We start from the raw sequence: 17,420 nt of genomic DNA on the forward strand, positions 1-17,420 counted from the left end.
AAAAAAAAGAGGAAAAAAGAAACAAACAAATAACACGTCAAGGCTGTCGAATTCCTCCATCGTGGCCGATTGCATTACTACCTGCATTGTATTGCAGAATGTACCCTTTGCCTGGGGGAATTGCTCCGTTCACAATACATGTGTCAAACTATTTGAAGCAGCTAAGCCACATACATATATGGAGTACTTGTCACCTATAGGAAGACAAAGTGGTGTATACCTATGACTGTTTTTGGTGCAGCAAAGCAAGGGAGAAAAATCTACAGGTTCAAGGGAGGATGACTGGAATGTTAATGAACCCGAGACCATCGTCCCCCCATGGGAAAGTAGAGACCAGCCGCATATTAGGGCTTTTCTGTGTTTCCCTTTCCTTAGTTGTCGATAGATGCAATCTTCTCAGGTTGGCTCATAGCGAGTGAGGCGTGAAGCTACATGAGTCAACTAGGAATACTACTTTCTAGTTTGGAATTTAGCATTGTTCAAATTGAGGCAAAGGATTGTCGAAGCCTTAGAGTCAAGGGTAGAGAGGGATTTCACCCCCAGTGTCTCACAACCATAATGTAAATGAATCTAAAGATTCACCCTTGCAACAGATCGCTTCTGAGATCCTTGCGGGCTTTTTTGTTGTTACAGTTTCTTATGCATATACAGATAATAAGTCTATCAAAATAGAATATGATTGGAAATCCAACAGCACGCTGTCCATGGGTTGCTACGCGGGTAGTGGAGAGGATAAACCATGGGTCGCCTGAAGAGAAGGGGTGAGTTTCAGCCTTCAGGGTCTCTTCATATCCGAAAAATACGCTAGGTCGAGATAGTCTATGAACAAGTGTGCATATATTATCATGATGAAAAAAAAGACCCCTCTAGACGGTCACCCTTGCATTAGTCATGACTGGGCACTGGGATAATTATTGAAGTCGGAAAAGAAAAAAAGACATGTTTGAAAAGAACTTTAGTATAATCAAGGATCTTGATTGATCACGGGGGACAGTGCACATTAAGCTTATCGATAAGCCCGGCGACTAGTCCCAAACGGGCGCCCACGTAAACACCAAAACAATTCGGGCCTCACCGTGACTTCAGCTCTCGCTCTCTCTCTCCCCGTCACTCCTCCTTCGCTTCGGACCCTTGCACGACTTGCTGCTTCTTTTCACATTCTCGTCGGACATTTAGTTTTGCCTTCCATGTGAACTGATATGGGCAGGTAATTATTGCCTCTTTTTAATCTTATCAGTTTTTTTTTTCCTCTCCATTATTGTCCTATCATCGTTTCTATTCTCATTCCTATCATGTTCCTGTTCCCTCCATTGCACGGGTCCTAGTCCTTTCATAATTGCCTTTTGATTTGACAACACTGCGCCACCAGGGACCTTCCTTACTATACCCTATCCCAAAATTGGCTCAACCACCTTGGCGCACTCTTTTGATTGATTGATTGCGCAACTCATTGTTCCTAACGCTTTCAGTGAATCCGGTGCTTTTATCTCCGACTAACGCCACCTTCTTTCCCCTCGCTCATACTCACCCGCGATGACCCCAAGCGCACCTCAGTTGCCCTCCCGGTTCCCATGCTGGTGTCGGGCTGTCTATTCGTGGGGCGGAGAAACCAAGCGTGATCTGGGATTTGTGGAGGGGGATCTGATCGAATGCCTCAATGCGGGAGATGGCCAGTGGTGGATGGGTCGGTTACGACGAGATAGACGCATGGTGGGACTGTTTCCATCCAACTTCGTCGAGGTCCTAGGGGAGGATTTTGTTCCAGTCAGTCGGACAACAACCGGTCCTGTGATTCAAGCAGCTCAATCGCCGATTACAAATCCTACTTCAGCTCCTAGAAAACAAAAGACAGTGTTTAGGAAGCCTTTCCAGGCACATAAAGAAGCGCTTGCGCCCTCGGGCGAGCTCTCGAGGAATGGGACTTCAACATCCCTAGTCAAGAGTTCAATCCCGCAAACACCACCTCGTGATGGCAGTCATCCCCGGAAAGTCAAGCCTTTGCGCACCCCCGCAAGCTCGGTGAGGCAATCAACTCCTACTGCTAGACCTTCGCGATCCAGGCCACCTTCACGTGCGATATCGCCTCGTCCCCCACAAGAACCCGATCTTCCGTCAATTTCCACTCCCATCACCCCAAATCAGACAGTCTCCCGACCTAGGCCTCCGTCGCGAGCAGTCTCCCCCCGCCCACTGGAAGCCGATACACTGCCCCCCACAGCCCCCACTGGGCAGGATCTCGTGATTTATCGGCCTCCCTCTCGTGCTGCGTCTCCTCGGCCTCTAGACGAGTCTGATATGATACCACCTTCAGTACCTAGACACAACGTATCTTTGTCCCGGCCAACATCCCGCGAAATCTCTCCACTGCAGCTTCAGGAACGTGAAGAGTCGCCGCCGCCGCCACCTCCTCCCCCACACAGAGTCGCCGTCAATCGTCAACCGTCTATAGAAATAGGTGTCCCGACTCGCTACGACATGAACGACCGTTATGTGACGATGCCGAGGACCCCCTCTCCAGCGGCACATTCAGATGTGAACGGACATACACCCTCTCCCCTGCGAGATGCAATGGAAGACGTCATGACATCTTTAGAGGATATGGGCATGTCCCGAGAGACTCATTCGCCATCACCTCAGCCGATGTTTGACAACCCATGGTCACCGGATGCTTATGACAATCTACGGGACAGTCGATCTTTGCAGGTCATGAACCGCCCATTAACCTCATTGGGATTTGATGGAGAGAAGGAGTATCAATATCATGGTGGCCAGCCCCATAGGAGCAGCGTATACGCACAGGACCACTTCCTCGACGGGCCTCCACAAATAAACAACTACGTGCAAAGGATGGAGAGCCGGCTTCGCCAAATGCAGGAGCAAAGCCGAAGAGGGTCTGAAGATGTACAAATGCCAGAGGATGATGAGGAACCTCCTCCGCCACCTCCCCGAAATGTTCCTTACCACGGAAGACACAATTCCATTCCGGCTCAGTACCCCTATCTAAAGAACCGCCGTTCTGGGCAGGATATGAGAGCGGAAATGCTCAACCGGAGCCACACTAATAAGTCGAGTACTACAAATTCTTCGAGTGGCGTGCAGAGTAACGGTACCAACATCACAACGAGCACCGAACGAACCAGTCAGAGTCTGATGAGTGGTCCATCAGCCGGCGGATTTAGTGCGACCAGCGCAGGTAGTTATGCCCGGAGAGGGATCGGAGCAAATGAGCGACCCAATACCGCACTGGACACTTTCCGCACAAGAGGCTTCAGTGATGTATCAAGAGTTCCACGGCCCGAAACCCCCCTAACCGGAGTATCATACCATTCGAGTCATAATACCTCTCGACAGGGCGCTTCATCGGCCATTCCCTGGTCACCTTCGGGCACCGGACCCGAAGAGTCTGCCGGAGTATTCGGAGGCCTTTCCACCCCAAAAGCCAAAAAACAAGGGTTTTTCAAAAAGATCTTTGAATCTGCAAAAACTGGTGCCGCTAATGCCAGAAGCAGCATTGCGGTCGGGCAAAATGGCGGGTCTTATTCACCTACGAAGGGTAGAGCGATTTCTCCAATCCGCTCTTCACACTCCCACCGTGAGACTGCTCGGGAGATGGGACTCGGCAGTAATGGTATTGATTGGGTCCAAGTGCGGCGCGATGTGAACCGAGCAAGCTCTCCCAGCCGAAACGAAAGAATGGAGAGAGTTGAGCGGTGCCACATGATGGATTATCCAGTTATTTACGCGGTGGAAGAGCTCTATGAGACTGCTGAAGGTGATGAAAGCATTGATGGTCTACCAATCAGTGAACCTACCAACTTTGGCTCTGTCAACTTATCCCTTGTCGACAAGAGTGCTCGATTCGTTAACAGCCTTCCCCCAATGACCAACCCTATGAGTCTCGCGCAAGGGTATGTCTGTCGGCCTTACAAGAGTGATGTTCAAAGGCTTCGCGCCATCTTCACTTGGGTAAGTGAGAAGATTGCTTGGGATGAGCCTGTTGAAGAAGTCGGGATGGATCTCAAGCGGGTACTGCAGACAAAAAGGGGAAGTCCTCAGGAAGTTGCATTCCTCGTTAGAGAAATGTGTGCCGCGGTTGGCTTGCATGCCGACGCAATTAAAGGGTATCTCAAGTCTCCTGGTGAATTATTTGACTTGGACAGCCTATCCCGAGCCAATCATTGGTGGAATGCCGTACTGGTTGATGGTGAATGGCGCATCATGGACTGTTCGTTAGCAAGCCCAACCAACCCGCGGAGGAGCCAGTACGTTACCAACAACCCTTCGTCGGCAGAAAGTTGGTATTTCCTCGCCCGTCCTCTAGAGATTTGTTATACACATGTACCTCTTTCTCATGAAGAACAACACATCTGCCCTCCTGTTTCCCCCGACGTGCTTCTTGCTCTGCCTACTACTTGCCCAACATATTTCAAGATGGGCCTGCAGTTTCCTGATTACGATACCAGTGTTGTCCGAATTGAGGGTCTGGAAGTCTTACAAATCCGTCTCTTTGTACCTCCAGATGTAGAGTGTGCCGCCGAAATCGAAGCTCCCGCTTTTGCCCGGGACGCAGATGGTGACTTCTTCGAAAGTGGAGAGGTGGTACGCAAGCGTGCCCTGGTCCAGCCCGACTGGGTCAACGGTCAAAAGCGTATCACTGTCAAAGCCATCTTACCAGGCGACGAAGGACAGGGCACGCTCAAGGTGTATGCGGGAAAGAAAGGGCTGATGCACTCCAGCCGTGATATTCCGCATCCTCTAGCTCTCACGCTCCCAATTATTCATGCTGGGGAGAATCCACCGTATGACTTCGTGCTCCGTCATCCAACTCCTCATGCCCAGCGCCACGATTTGTATATCATGCAGCCCCAGTGCGCAAGGCTTGCAGTCAACAATACGTTCGTCTTCGCCGTACGACAACATCCTTCCTCCCCGTCATCTTCGTCAATAAGCAATGAGGCAGGTATTAGTGGGCGAATCTCTCCATCTGTGTTCTCTAGACCCGCCAGTGCACTTAGCATGGTCTCCAGCTCTGCTGGTGGGTCCTCCGTGTCTACCGTTTCGAATGAATTCTCCGCGTCGACGTCAGCTATCTCATCGGGTCGGTCGGCCTCCGGGCGCGAGAAACCGGCCAAATTAGCGATACAATCGCCATCAAACAAGATCCTACGATTGACTCGAAAAGCCGACCACATGATCAGTGCCAACCCCAATGCCGAATCGGGCACTGATGCTACAGCTGACGGTAGTGTCTGGGAAACGGTCATTAAGATCGGGGAACGGGGTACCTGGAGAGGCTTGGTCCTCGCAGATCGTGTCGCCCGGTGGTGCGTCTTCTGTGAATGGGAATGTTTTTAGCATCTGGAGAATTCCCGACTAAATCCCGTTTACCAGCCGCGTTCACGATATCTTGACCTTGCTTCTCCCAGGCCAGATGTTTTTCTCCAGATGATCCTCAACAATAGAGAGCAAACTGGTCCAATTTTTCCTTTAATATGTTCTTTTTCCTTTCCCATTACGCTCCTTGCTTAACGGTTGCATGCATTGCATTATCTGAGTCGGGGTTGGGTTCCTGCATAGTTGCATCAAGAAATGTTCATTTGGTTTGGTCCGGCTCGGGCAGCATCATGGATTCAGGTTATGACATATATGGAGTTATCGGGTATATTCTCAATTCTATGGAGCCGGTGTTCAACGTGTGATTATCTATTCTGCTTGTTTTATTTTTTTTTTTTTTTTGGTTCTCTTTTTGCACATTATCTTGGTCACTGGGGCATGTTGAATGGTTGGACAACACGCTTAGCGGTTAGATTCGGACGCTGTTTACCTAGACTTGGAGAGGCGTCGGTGCGAATGTCTTCTTAGTTCATTGCGTGGAATAGATGTATTTGTAACGCTGGTATGTCCAATGAGAAAGAATGATAACATACTTCTAAGGATTAAATGTCTATCCAATTAGTCTCTATCTCAAAGAGGTCACAGCTTCCCGCATCATCGGCGCAACCTGCTTCCTGCTCTTCGTAATATCCGTTGCTGTCCAGATATGCCTCCAATTGTGTGTACCGTCGCTGTTAAGAGAGTTATGAATAGCCTTCGACAGAGCCCCCCCGTCACCATCGAGAGAAGACCACTCCTCAAGACCCAATTGCGAGCTGAACTGCTTAACAAAATTCTTCAGCGCATCAACTGCTAGGCCCTCGTCAAGCGCACACACAAACAACTCCCTATGAAACTTGTCATCATTCGAACTAAACGCCGCCATGACAACGACAATGCCCAATTCCCGTTTAGCGGCAAACTCGTACACTGCATCCAGGAACTCTTGCGGGGACCCTGCCTTCCGAACAACCCACGGAATCGACCTGACCATAGAGCAGAAGCCGATATTGAGGGGTGTCCCTGGTTCGCGAGAAGACGTCTCGATCCATTGCTTATAGTCGCGATCCAGGATCTCATCGACCGTCAGAAGATCCAGGCTGTTTTGCTTTGCCTCGAAGACTTGCGCATAGAGCTTATCTTTGTCGGTTGTCTTCTTGTTGAATTTGGGGGTTAGAAAATCCACGGCCCGGGTGTCGAATTGGGTTACTTTGTCTTTGGCTGTGAGATTGGCGGTATCAATCAGAATGGGGGTTACGGCAAGTGAAGCTACTTGCTCCTCAGCCGCCATCTGTGGGGTTTGGGCTTCTTTTGCTCTTTCCTCAGACCATCTTCCCCTCTTGCTCAGCGTGTGTATAACAAGCGACGTGCATGATCCGCTCTTCTCAATGACTTTCGGTTCGATATCGAGTCGAAGGAATCCATCGTCTTGGTGATGGTCAATGCAACCTATCACATTGAATTCAACCGTCGGTAGCCCGTCTAAACTACCTCTTCCTTTCTGTCCGTCCAGTGCGCCGTTTGGCAGCGCATTCCAGTCTACAAGGACTGCATCGGCATTTACCTGGTATTCTTCATTAACCTTTCCATTCTCTTGTATGTGTGCATTGAAATCTGCCACGGTGAGGATATGGTCGTGGAGGATCGCCCCGGCCGATTCGGGTGTCTCCTCCCATGGTTGTTCATCTCGCGCCGGGGGATGAGTTGACAACCATAAAGCTTTGACGAACTCCGGTCGCAGTCGGCGCAGTTCAGAGCCCGATGGAACATTCGGTAGGTTTATTAAGGGAACATGGTGCCGGTCAGTGTTGTTCGCGAAGTATGAGTAGGTTATCGCAGATATAATAGAGTCGAGGTCCGCGGAGGGATTACCAATGACGTATACGGGTGCTTCTGCGCGTGTCAATGCGCCGGAGAGAAACCGGCGATGAGTCTGCAGGGCAGTTTTTAAGAACCGGAAAAGAGTGTGTTCGGAATTATTGGCCATTGCGTGGGTTTGTGTGTTGTTGTTCCCCGCGGTGTTAACGGTGGGTGACGTTGGTGATGGTGATGGTGATAAGAGATAAAAATATATATGTACAAAGTACAAAGCAAATTCATGGGCAGAATATTATCGCACTTCATACCGACTACATATCCTCCACTGATTATTCGTCTCAACAATGTATGCAATCGATTGAACACAATCTCTTTTTTTTTTTTAAAAAAAAAAGAAAAAGAAAAAAGAGCAAACGAGAACAAACAGGTTCCGCTCCAATATTGGATATTAAATTGTTAAATTTAGAGACAAAAAGAAATGGTCCCAGAGAGGCTCGAACTCTCGACTTCTGAGTTATTAGCTCAGCACTCTAACCGACTGAGTTATGGGACCAAGTTGTTGATACGGGCCATGAATTCTAGTCTGATATAGCATATCTTGACTCTGTGCCCGATATATACTTCTCCCATTACATCACATCTCTCCAAATCAACAAACCAACTCATCAACCAACATGTCCTTTTCTCTCCCAGAAACCTTTTCAAAGCTCCCCAGATATCCTCTACTCTATCCGTCCCCATCTCCCATTCACCCTCTCCCAGCACTAACCAGACATCTCAACCACAACCCCAAAGCCGCCCCCGCAGTCTCCCTCTTCGCCAAGCGCGAAGACCACTCCTCCCCACTCGCCTGTGCAGGCAACAAGTACCGCAAACTCGAGTATATCGTCCCTGACATCCTAGCTAATTCAAGTTTGCATATACTCGGAGCAAGGTCGGGAGCAAGGTCGGGAGCAAAAGCTACCACCACCCTGGTGACCGAGGGTGCTATCCAAAGCAATCATACAGTGCAAGTCGCCTCGGTAGCGCGACGCCTCGGCCTCGAAGCAATTGTTATCCTCCATAAAGCTACCGGGGGCGGTTTAACTGCTAGTTCAGATAAGAATGCTTTTCTACGTACGGGTAACGTGCAAATTTCCCGGCTTCTAGGCGCGGAGGTGCGGATGCTCGAGGATAGTTCGACGGTGGATGACGGGGATCCAATCACGCCTATTCTGGAGGAATTGCGTGCTCAGGGGAAGGTCCCCTACTGGATTCCTTCGGGGGCTAGCTTACATCCCTTAGGTGGGCTGGGCTATGCGCGGTGCGCTTTTGAAATTGCGGCGCAGGAAAAGGAGCAATTGGGAGAAAATGGCCGATTCGACTATATATTTGTTGCATGTGGGAGTGGAAGTACCATGGGAGGCTTGATTGCGGGATTCAAATTACTGCAGAAAATCGAGGCACAGACACGACAGGATGAAAATGCAGAGAGGGTTATAGGTCGTAAGGTCATCGGGATCTTGAATTCCCCTACCAAGCCGCGAGAACATCATGAAGGTCGAGTGCTCAACTTTGCCCGGCGTGCAGCACACCTCATTGGACTGGACCCTGAGCGGGACGTCATACCAGAAGATGTCAATTTAGACGATCGGTTTGCTGGCACAGCCTACGGAGAGCTGGACCCGACGTCCAAGGAGATCTTGGCATTGATAGCGCAGGAAGAAGGGGTCATCGTTGATCCCGTGTACACCGTCAAGGTCATGAGAGGCGTCATGCACTGGGTACAGGAGGGCGAACTCACCAGAGACTGGTCACGCCGCTTAGGGACCTCGCCCAGCGAAAATCGAGTAAATGCGCTGTTTATCCACACCGGGGGGCAGTCGGCTCTAAGTGCGTATGCAGACATAGAGTGACGTGGCAAAGGCGAGAATGTCAGTTTAAGCGAACTAATGTCTATTCATTAAAGGTACAGAATAACGGTAGTCTGACTAGTATTACACGGGGCACAGGGCAAAACAAAGACACGAGGAATCAAGTAGACATGAGCATACCACTCGACGATACCAGCGCACAGAGACGGGGTTGTTTGACCCTATAAAGGTCTGAGTGATGGAATCAGATAACAGGTCATAGGCTATCACTGTAGCTTCACCCATGTAGATATAAAACGATGCAAAAATCAATCGAAGCAAAGGAGGGAAAAAATAAAATAAAATGAGATAGGAAACAAAACAAAAGGAGAAGAAAAAGACCACGTGCGCGTTGAGAAATTGCCAGCTCCCCAGACACCCCACACTTTTTTGATACACCCGGTCCATGTAAGCAGACGTAAAAGCCATGGCGAAGAAAGAGCGAGAAAGAGAGGAAGAAGGAACAGACCGCTGAGTCGCAACAAATAAAATGATTGTCAAAACCAGCTGACAAGGAAAGCACGTACTAATCGAGTGCGTCTCGGGAACATCAATACCATAATATCTTTACATCAAGAACACAAAAGTAAGCCTCCCTGGAGACCTGTAAAGGCAACGCCCTGGAATGTAGGATCATGCGGAAAACCATGGATCAAACTCGTTTTAGTAGATATCGTTATAGTCGCATCGTTGTCATGAATGCTCAAGGCAAAAAACTGGAAGAACCCATAAGGGATTATTCTCGAAAACAGTGTTATAGGTCCTCTGTACTGCGGTCGGCCTCAGCTAAGCCATTGACTTCCGCACTAGACTTATCGTTCCGTGGCTCTTCGTCCTGCGGAGTTTCAGAACGATCCCCATTGCTCGCATCAAGTACTTCCAGAGCCTCATTAGCATGTGTGTTCTCCATGAGCTCTGGTTCTTGCTCTGGGTCCGGCTCAGGCTCTGCATCTTGATTTGTCAAATCTGCGAAGACGTCGTCGAGGTTCTGCCGAGGACTGCTGTCAAAGGGATTTTCAGTATCGACATCGACCCCTGGTGGCCCGTCATCAGGGTCCCTATTGAACCGTGGAGAGCTAAAGAGAGATGCATCAAGTCCTTGATGATCTGGAGATGGGGAGCGCGCAGGGAATGAAGGGGAGTGAGCGGCAGCATGTGGCAGGAAAGCAGAAGAGCTGGGAGCAAAGGCCGGTGTAGAGTCGCTTGCAGGAAGCGAATAATTGGCAGAGAAAGGATAAGGCGGGTTTTGGGCATCAGTCATTGGGGTTAATGTAGGTTCACCACGGTTTGAATCGGAATTTGAACCATCGCCTGGCGTCTGTGATTCAGGAAGCAGGGAAGACTTGCCCGACTGTAAATCAATAGATTTTCGGCTGGGTTGCTTTGTACGCAAATGAGGAGGAAGATCTTCGGGGCGGTCAACGCCGAGCTGTGCCATAATCTTCTGCTGTTTGGTTGGACGTGGCTTACGAGTCGAAAGAGACTGTTCCAAGATCGGAGGCGGTTCTGGTGCTACCGGAGCCCATTTATGGATCTCTTGTCGGAAGAAATTGGTTTCGTATGCCAACAAGACCTCCGCACCTTCTATCTTTCGGAGATAGAATATCAATGTGGGAACCTCCTCGGTAGTGGTGCATGCGGCGTTGGTGAAGCCATGGAGAAAATCTCGAAACCCAACTGCTTGATTGATGATGTTGTCCAAGGTTTGTTCCTCATCAGGTTGGAAAGGCAAGCCTGCGATCTCGGCCTGCCAGTCTAGAAGATCTTCTAGCTTTGGACGAGCCGCATCCCGGGGTATTTTTTGGCGCCAATCGCAGATAGGACAGGTATACTTATCAAACTCCTTGACTTTGCCCCTTGCAATCTTTAGGCACTTGCCGTGATACCTATTATTTAGGGTTAGTCGGTGCCTATAGTGTTAACTAACTGAAGGGGGAAGAATAGGGGAGACTGACCACTCGTGGCAGACTTCACACTCAATCATCATTCCAGCTTCAGAGTGTCTGCAAATACAGAAGACGTCTCGCTTCCGTGATTTCCCACCGCCCCACATGCTAGGAGTGATATTACTATTGTCTAACAAACCATCGGGGGTGTTATCTCGCGAAGAAGGTTCGACGGGGGGTCGACAGCGATCTTCCAAATCAAAACAATACGAGTTCCTCTTTTCAACATATTCCATATGCGACTTCAAGATATGTAGCGGGGCATTTGCCTTTCCGAATAATTTCTTGCCTTTTCTCATCCAATCCTCATGGCGCTTCTGCTCACGTTCCAGGTCAATGGCTCCAGTTGGCCGGCTATTCAGCTCCTCAAGGGACTCCATGAGTTCGCGGACTTCCTTGTACTTGGGCCGGTTCCTGAAATCCAGATCCTTGCTTCTCTCATATAGAGACTGGATTTTCTTCTGCGCTTCACGCTGTTTTGTCAATATGGCATCTACCGCAGAAAGCGTCTCGGGGGAGACAGGGAAACGAGAAGCCTGGGCAGACAAGGCTTCCAGCTGCTGGTAATGAACAGCTTCTACAGACATCAATTCCTTGGCTTTAGCTTCCCAGGCCTCACCATGGCGGCACAGATCCTTAAAATAGAGCAGATGATCGTTGGTATCCGACAAACCCAGCTGCTCACCAGCCAGAATTAGTTCTTGACAGCCCTTGAGTGTCAGGTACTGATCGCGCTTTCGACGCGCTTCCTCGTTCCATTTCATTTGACGGAGAACATGCTCCAGCCCTTCAACCTCGGGAATATCCACATTAAAATTACGTGCGGACTCCACCAAATCTTCAACTTCCTGGACCGATCGAATGTGGGGGTTCATAAGGGCAACGTTAACGTCCTGGCGGAATTTCTCGATCTCGCGGGTCTTCTCTTCCAGAGAAGCCATCTGTGGACAGTCGAACGACAGTTTATCAGCCTCTGCAAGAAGGGCGTAGATATTTTCTACTCTGCGAACTTCACGATCACGTTCTTCCAGCTGCGCGGCCTTAGAACTACTTCTGCGCCAAGCTTTCTCATTTTTTCTCCGGTTTTGCTGCTTCCGGGTAATATAGTTGGTTGCTTCTTCAACCCACTTATCGCAGCGCTGGACGAAGGCCGCAAGATCTTGGAGACCAGGCAAATGGTATGGGATTTTCTCACCTTCACTCAATAGATTATGAAGGACCTTCAACTGTGGCCTAGGCTCATCTTCCAATGTCTTGTCGAGCTTCTCACCCCATGCTTCCGGGATCCTGGCACGGTCCTGAACTTTTTGCACCAAGGCCTTCAGAGCCGCATCACTAAATCGGTAACGTAATGTGTGATCTGGCCCAAGTAGCCTTTGTTTTAGTGGCTCTCCGCAACAAACACTCGTGTCGACATGCGACAGACAAACAGTTTTCCCAGTTTTATAGCAGCGAAATTGTGTCAGATAAGTATATGCTTTGCACCACTGGCACTGGTAATCTTCTTCAGGTAGGTCCTCATCTTCGACTACGAACTTCAGCTGGCAACCACCAATGTCCATGGCATCTTCGGAACCAAGCGTGCAATGATGCGGAGTAACCTCTCGATGTCGGGAGAAAAATGCAGCTCGCTCAGAAAGCTCCCGTGTGCAGGTCCGCTGAAGGGCCGGAGACAACCATTTGGCAGTTGTAATGGATGTATCACGAGCTGCTGCCGTTAAAAGTAATTCGTCATGCGAAAAACAAGGATGTCGCCGGAAATCCTGCAGACGTTCCACACCCATTGCACCCCAAGGTTCCCAGTCAGCAGGTGCAAAGTTGACAGCCTCATTAAAGTTAAAGCCATGATTGAATCCTGCGTGATAAGCTTGGGGGAAGGTGACGACGAACTGCCCAGCTCGTTGATCAAGCGCGTACACGTTGACACCAGCCTTTCTGAGCTGATCTGGCGGCATCAAGGTAACTAGTTGGAAGAGAAGATCAGGCTGACCCTCGAAAAGTTCAGGGACTGCCTGCCGCATGGCTTCCTCGAACGCTTCTGCATCAGCGCCAGGAATGCCATACCAAGTTTTTGTGGCACCGAAGTGTTGATAGTTGGCCGAGTACGCATAATGGTCTTCATTATGCCAGCAGAATGTTGAGAAACACATTCCGACATAAACCCAGGGGACTGTCATGCCAGAGATGTCCGACTTGATATGGCGGAATAATGAGTCACCGTGGAAAGGAAGAACATTCAGGTTCCACGGGTCAACTGAATAAGGATCGAGAGGATTCCGTTCAATAGTAGGAAATCCACTACCGTGAGTAGTCGAATGGATGTCAGCACCATACTCTACTTCAACGGTCTCTGTCAGGCTCTCCACCAATCTCCAGAACTCGCGTTCCACGTCGTCCTCAGACTCCCGTCTATGGCCGTTCAGGACAGGATCAAATGGCATCTTTGAGGCGAAATAACTCTTTTTGAAGTTATTTGCCTTTTCTTGGAACTGTCTAAGCGAGTAGACTCCTCCTTCCTCGAAGCCAAACTCCCCTGTGCCTACCAGGCATTTTGGGCAGTGCCAATCGTATTCGGGAATGGTAGTCAGAGGGGGATCAAGACAGTACTTGTGGTATCCTTGCTCGCAACTATCGCATACCAGGATCGAGGAGCTGTCTTCTGATTTGCCACAGTTCTCACATTTCTAGGTACAGTTAGCACATTATAAACACGACCGGCAACGTGATATCAGCTTACATCACCCGTCTTTCGGCTGTCACTCTTCCGTGCCCGGGGCGGGGCGGGCCGAAGAAGACTCATATGCGAACCGGCAATTGTAGGTAAAGGCGCATCTACGAAATCATTAGATGCCGAATACAATGATGGATGACAATAATGTTTACACACCTTTGCGAAGACGCTTACTACGCCGACCGTTCGGGTCGTCTCCATTCTCAGTTTGAGAACCGCTTTCGTGGCTAATCGCGCGCTTTGTGTGATGGCCATGGCCATTAGAGACAGGAGTCGAGATCGAAGGATGCTCAGCGACACTTTTCGGTGTCAAAGAGCCATTCTCTATTTCACGCTTTATGGTCGGATTGTTGTTTACTGCTACAAATGATGGCGACCGGTTAACAGCAGTAAATCCCGAACTAGCATTCACGGGGGTAAACCCAGAAGCTACTGGCCGAGGAGGCGTCGGCTCAATTGGAGGTGTTGGTTTATCTGGGGTTGCTTCAACCTCCCTCGGAGTGCTCTGCGGAGCGGACGGTGGGACACTCATTGTTCCCTTGGGTAGCATGTGCGGCGTGCCATTGTCAAGTGGTATGGGCTTCTTAGCCATAGGTGACTGATGAGGCGACGGTGTGTAAGGGCCACCATGTTCCAGCTCCAGTTGTTGCTGCACCCCGGGCTTAGCCACGCGGAGGTACTCTTCGTATGGTTGGAGCCATCGCTGATAGGAATTCTTCAGCGATGTTGAAAGTGAAGACATTATCTTGCCACTGTAGCCAAGATCGCGGCCAATCTCAGCCCACTTCTTCATCTTGCACACTTGGTCAAAGCCACCCCTAACCTCGACAGCCTTTTTCAACTTATACAAATCCAGAGGGCGTTTATCGACGCTCGGAAAACGGTTGAGGTTGGTTCCATGTTGTTTGTGGAATTTGGCCAGCTGATCGAGGTAATTTAGATTTGCTCGGGTTCCTGGGTCCGGGTCAGAACTGGGCTGCGGAGCACCACCGGCGGCAGACGTGGCTGAACGCGGGGGCATACCTCCTTCAACCGAGTTGAGCTCCTGCCGGCGGGTTTTGAAGTGGAACCGCTGTAAGATTGCTTGTCAGCCTCTATACCTCACTTATATTATTGTAAGTTGGCAAAAGGTGAGAAAGGGATTTCTGTCCGAGATGATAGACAGCCCTAGAGGCGTACCATGGCAAGCCAACAAACCATCAAACGCATGTACATACCTCTGTGTCAATGGCAAACGGCGGTTGCCAGCCTTCGGGCGGAATAATCCTGCAAATTCCATATTTCTTGCCTTCGGGCGCTATCTTGCGGATGTACTTTTCCGGATCCTTGAATTCCTCCTCAGTCGGGCGAAACGTAGGTGCCTCTTGTAAACCGTGAGGTCGGATACGTTTACTTGGCTCTCGAGGGGCATTGGGTTGTCCCCGTCGCTCAACCGTGGACAAGTCAAGAGGCATAGACCGTCGAGCACTTAAGGGTACATTGTGAGAATGCGACGGGTGAGTGCTAGAGGATCGGGTGGGTTGACGGCTCGCCGAAGGCTGTCCGCCAGTCGAGTTGCCTCCTGTCGAGGCCGGAGCCACCATTTCTTATATGCGACGGTCTGATCGTGGGTGGAAGAAAATTGCGCGTGTCTTATCGCAGATGGAAGGGGGCAGTCATCCGATGCGAAAGGCACATGAGAGAAAGGACAACCGTTGAGAAGTGGACAGATACGGAGGTTAAAGCAAGTGAGCCGACCGATTGGAGGAAGTAGTAAGGGCAGCGGCTATATGTAAGGCACGCCGGGGGAGCAAGTTGATGATGGGGAGGATAAAGTAGATGTCCTAGGAACGGCCGAGATGAGCCCGGGAGGACAGAGAGTGTGGAGAATCTCGGAAGAGGGTCAAGAACCGGTAGCGTGTGCCACCAGACCAAGGGCAGGTCAGCGCAGGAAAGTAATCCTAGGGAGCAATTCGGTTGTTTATGGAGAGGAGGAGCTATGCGTGTAATTATGAGTTAGCAACCTGTAACGATTGGAGGAATGATTGTAGATCGATGGGTTAGTGTTGAATTGGGTGTGTAAAGGTAAAGTAGGGCAGGTGGTTGGTTAGGTAAGTAATCCGACTAACTAGTCACTCCTCTCAAGTTAGTCGTACCTCAGGTTAGGTTCGGTAAGGTACTTACGGACGGGAAGTTATTTGATAGGGTCCAGTGTATGTGTAGGAATGAGATGCACACCTACCTAGGTACTAAGTAGTAGTAGTAGTAAACTAAACTGCCGGTTCAGGTCAGCTCCTCCGTCGACTAGTGCTATAGAGGGTATACAAGTGGGTGGATCAACCTTTGGGAGGAAGTTTCTATTTTTTTGGGGGGTTTGTTTTCAGAAGAAAGAGGGAAAGCACCATCGAAAGGGAAGCCAAACTAATGGAAGGGGGGTTGGAAAGGGTGTTAAAAAAAGAAGAAAAAAAAATAGAAAAGGTTATACCTAGGCTTCGATCCATGATTTGTATTGCAATTGCTTCACTACTACTACTTTACTTCTGGGGCTGGTAGCGAAAACCCTTGAACCGTAATATCACGTTCTCCGTATTACGGTATTGAAAGATATTTGCTGGCCGCAAACGGTGAGATGTGACGAGATATTGCCAAAATTGGGAGATTGCACGTAGCTTCAGCTCCGTCACGGGCAATATATGAAAAACATTTATTGCATTTTCTACGCTAGTTACAATACTTGAAGAGCGAATACAGAATTCATTCAGCGGGAATCACTCTACCAAGCATCTTTGCAAGTCCAACTGAGAAGAGATTCGCACACAGTAGGAGGGGGAATAACTGCCCACATCAGCTTGACGGAAAGCTTTCTCCCAACTGGTACATACTGTACCGCAAGAGACGTATGAGGTTGGTAATTATTACCGCAGGCTATCCGGCTGTCCACTACTTAGTTTCAACCGCAGGTCGGACTGAACTCGACTAATATCACTAGGTCGTGCCCGTGAGATGATTAACTTATCTGCCCACAAACAATACAAACTAGCTCACGAGATATGCAATAACTTCTCCGTAGACCCGAGTCAATCTCAGGAGAAAATGATTTTCCCCGTAGGTCCTTGGGCCCTAGGGTAGTAAATAGTGGTGTATGGGGGACATGACAGTCAATTATGACACGTCAACCATGGTCCGGATCCGACCACAATAGCAATGCTAAAATGATAATGAGACATATTCTGACTTCAAATGCTTCTGAGGAACACCCGGAGCTTGTCTAGCGGATTTGTGCCCTGATAAGCGTCCTTTTTCACTGGTCCATGGTGGTGGTCGTCATGCAGGGTACGCTATTTTTCATATCACATGAGCCCGTAATTTTACGGGTGGATTACTTCCGGACTAGATCGGGTTTATTAGTAAAGCCACCATGTCGGCTTTGTGTTTGTCTTAGTATCTTAGAACGGAGTAGTGAGGTATGCGAGTGATTTTCCACGGGGAGAACCCACGCCTATCGAGAATGGACAGACTATTTTCCAATAAATAATAGGCCATTTTATTGACCCCTGTATATGTATTCTGTATGTACATATATACAAATTTTTATATTGCTCTCGAAGTTCTACCCAAATCCTATAGTTTGTACTCCGTATTGTCGACCATTCTCCAATTTTAGAATTTTTCCTAATGGTC

At 49.3% G+C, this 17,420-nt stretch overlaps 6 protein-coding genes and 1 non-coding gene across 7 annotated transcripts; 2 read left to right on the forward strand and 5 right to left on the reverse strand.

Annotated features, from left to right (window-relative positions):
• The first annotated feature begins 1,109 nt into the window (after positions 1–1,109).
• Positions 1,110–5,714, forward strand: BDV38DRAFT_253627 (putative SH3 domain protein (Cyk3)). The gene has a single exon (XM_032055256.1). It carries the CDS (start codon positions 1,534–1,536, stop codon positions 5,353–5,355), a length of 3,822 nt encoding a protein of 1,273 aa, XP_031910873.1. The 5' UTR covers positions 1,110–1,533; the 3' UTR covers positions 5,356–5,714.
• A 244-nt stretch (positions 5,715–5,958) lies between these two features.
• On the reverse strand, positions 5,959–7,499 carry BDV38DRAFT_146566 (putative exopolyphosphatase; the record flags this gene model as incomplete). The annotated part of the gene is made up of 1 exon (XM_032051540.1): positions 5,959–7,499. Exon 1 carries the CDS (start codon positions 7,358–7,360, stop codon positions 5,960–5,962), a length of 1,401 nt encoding a protein of 466 aa, XP_031910874.1. The 5' UTR covers positions 7,361–7,499.
• A 171-nt stretch (positions 7,500–7,670) lies between these two features.
• On the reverse strand, positions 7,671–7,744 carry BDV38DRAFT_t179. Its single transcript has one exon. It is a non-coding gene; the product is annotated as a tRNA-Ile (tRNA).
• A 121-nt stretch (positions 7,745–7,865) lies between these two features.
• BDV38DRAFT_285392 (1-aminocyclopropane-1-carboxylate deaminase/D-cysteine desulfhydrase) lies at positions 7,866–9,086 on the forward strand (the record flags this gene model as incomplete). The annotated part of the gene is made up of 1 exon (XM_032060480.1): positions 7,866–9,086. The coding sequence occupies one exon, from the start codon at positions 7,866–7,868 to the stop codon at positions 9,084–9,086; it is 1,221 nt and encodes a 406-aa protein (XP_031910875.1).
• A 22-nt stretch (positions 9,087–9,108) lies between these two features.
• On the reverse strand, positions 9,109–9,674 carry BDV38DRAFT_146575 (uncharacterized protein). Its single transcript, XM_032051541.1, has one exon. The coding sequence runs from the start codon at positions 9,510–9,512 to the stop codon at positions 9,168–9,170; it is 345 nt and encodes a 114-aa protein (XP_031910876.1). The 5' UTR covers positions 9,513–9,674; the 3' UTR covers positions 9,109–9,167.
• On the reverse strand, positions 9,110–13,939 carry BDV38DRAFT_253633 (putative PHD transcription factor (Rum1)). The gene is made up of 3 exons (XM_032055257.1): positions 13,917–13,939; positions 11,039–13,861; positions 9,110–10,969 (listed from the first exon to the last, which is right to left on the reverse strand). Exons 2-3 carry the CDS (start codon positions 13,468–13,470, stop codon positions 9,838–9,840), a joined length of 3,564 nt encoding a protein of 1,187 aa, XP_031910877.1. The 5' UTR covers positions 13,471–13,861; positions 13,917–13,939; the 3' UTR covers positions 9,110–9,837.
• On the reverse strand, positions 13,426–15,620 carry BDV38DRAFT_146604 (ARID DNA-binding domain-containing protein). Its single transcript, XM_032051543.1, has 4 exons — positions 14,978–15,620; positions 14,784–14,832; positions 13,767–14,714; positions 13,426–13,713 (listed from the first exon to the last, which is right to left on the reverse strand). Exons 1-3 carry the CDS (start codon positions 15,341–15,343, stop codon positions 13,909–13,911), a joined length of 1,221 nt encoding a protein of 406 aa, XP_031910878.1. The 5' UTR covers positions 15,344–15,620; the 3' UTR covers positions 13,426–13,713; positions 13,767–13,908.
• Positions 15,621–17,420: the final 1,800 nt, after the last annotated feature.

This window comes from Aspergillus pseudotamarii (genome assembly GCF_009193445.1).
Source record: "Aspergillus pseudotamarii strain CBS 117625 unplaced genomic scaffold BDV38scaffold_49, whole genome shotgun sequence".
Classification (NCBI taxonomy): Eukaryota; Fungi; Ascomycota; class Eurotiomycetes; order Eurotiales; family Aspergillaceae; genus Aspergillus; species Aspergillus pseudotamarii.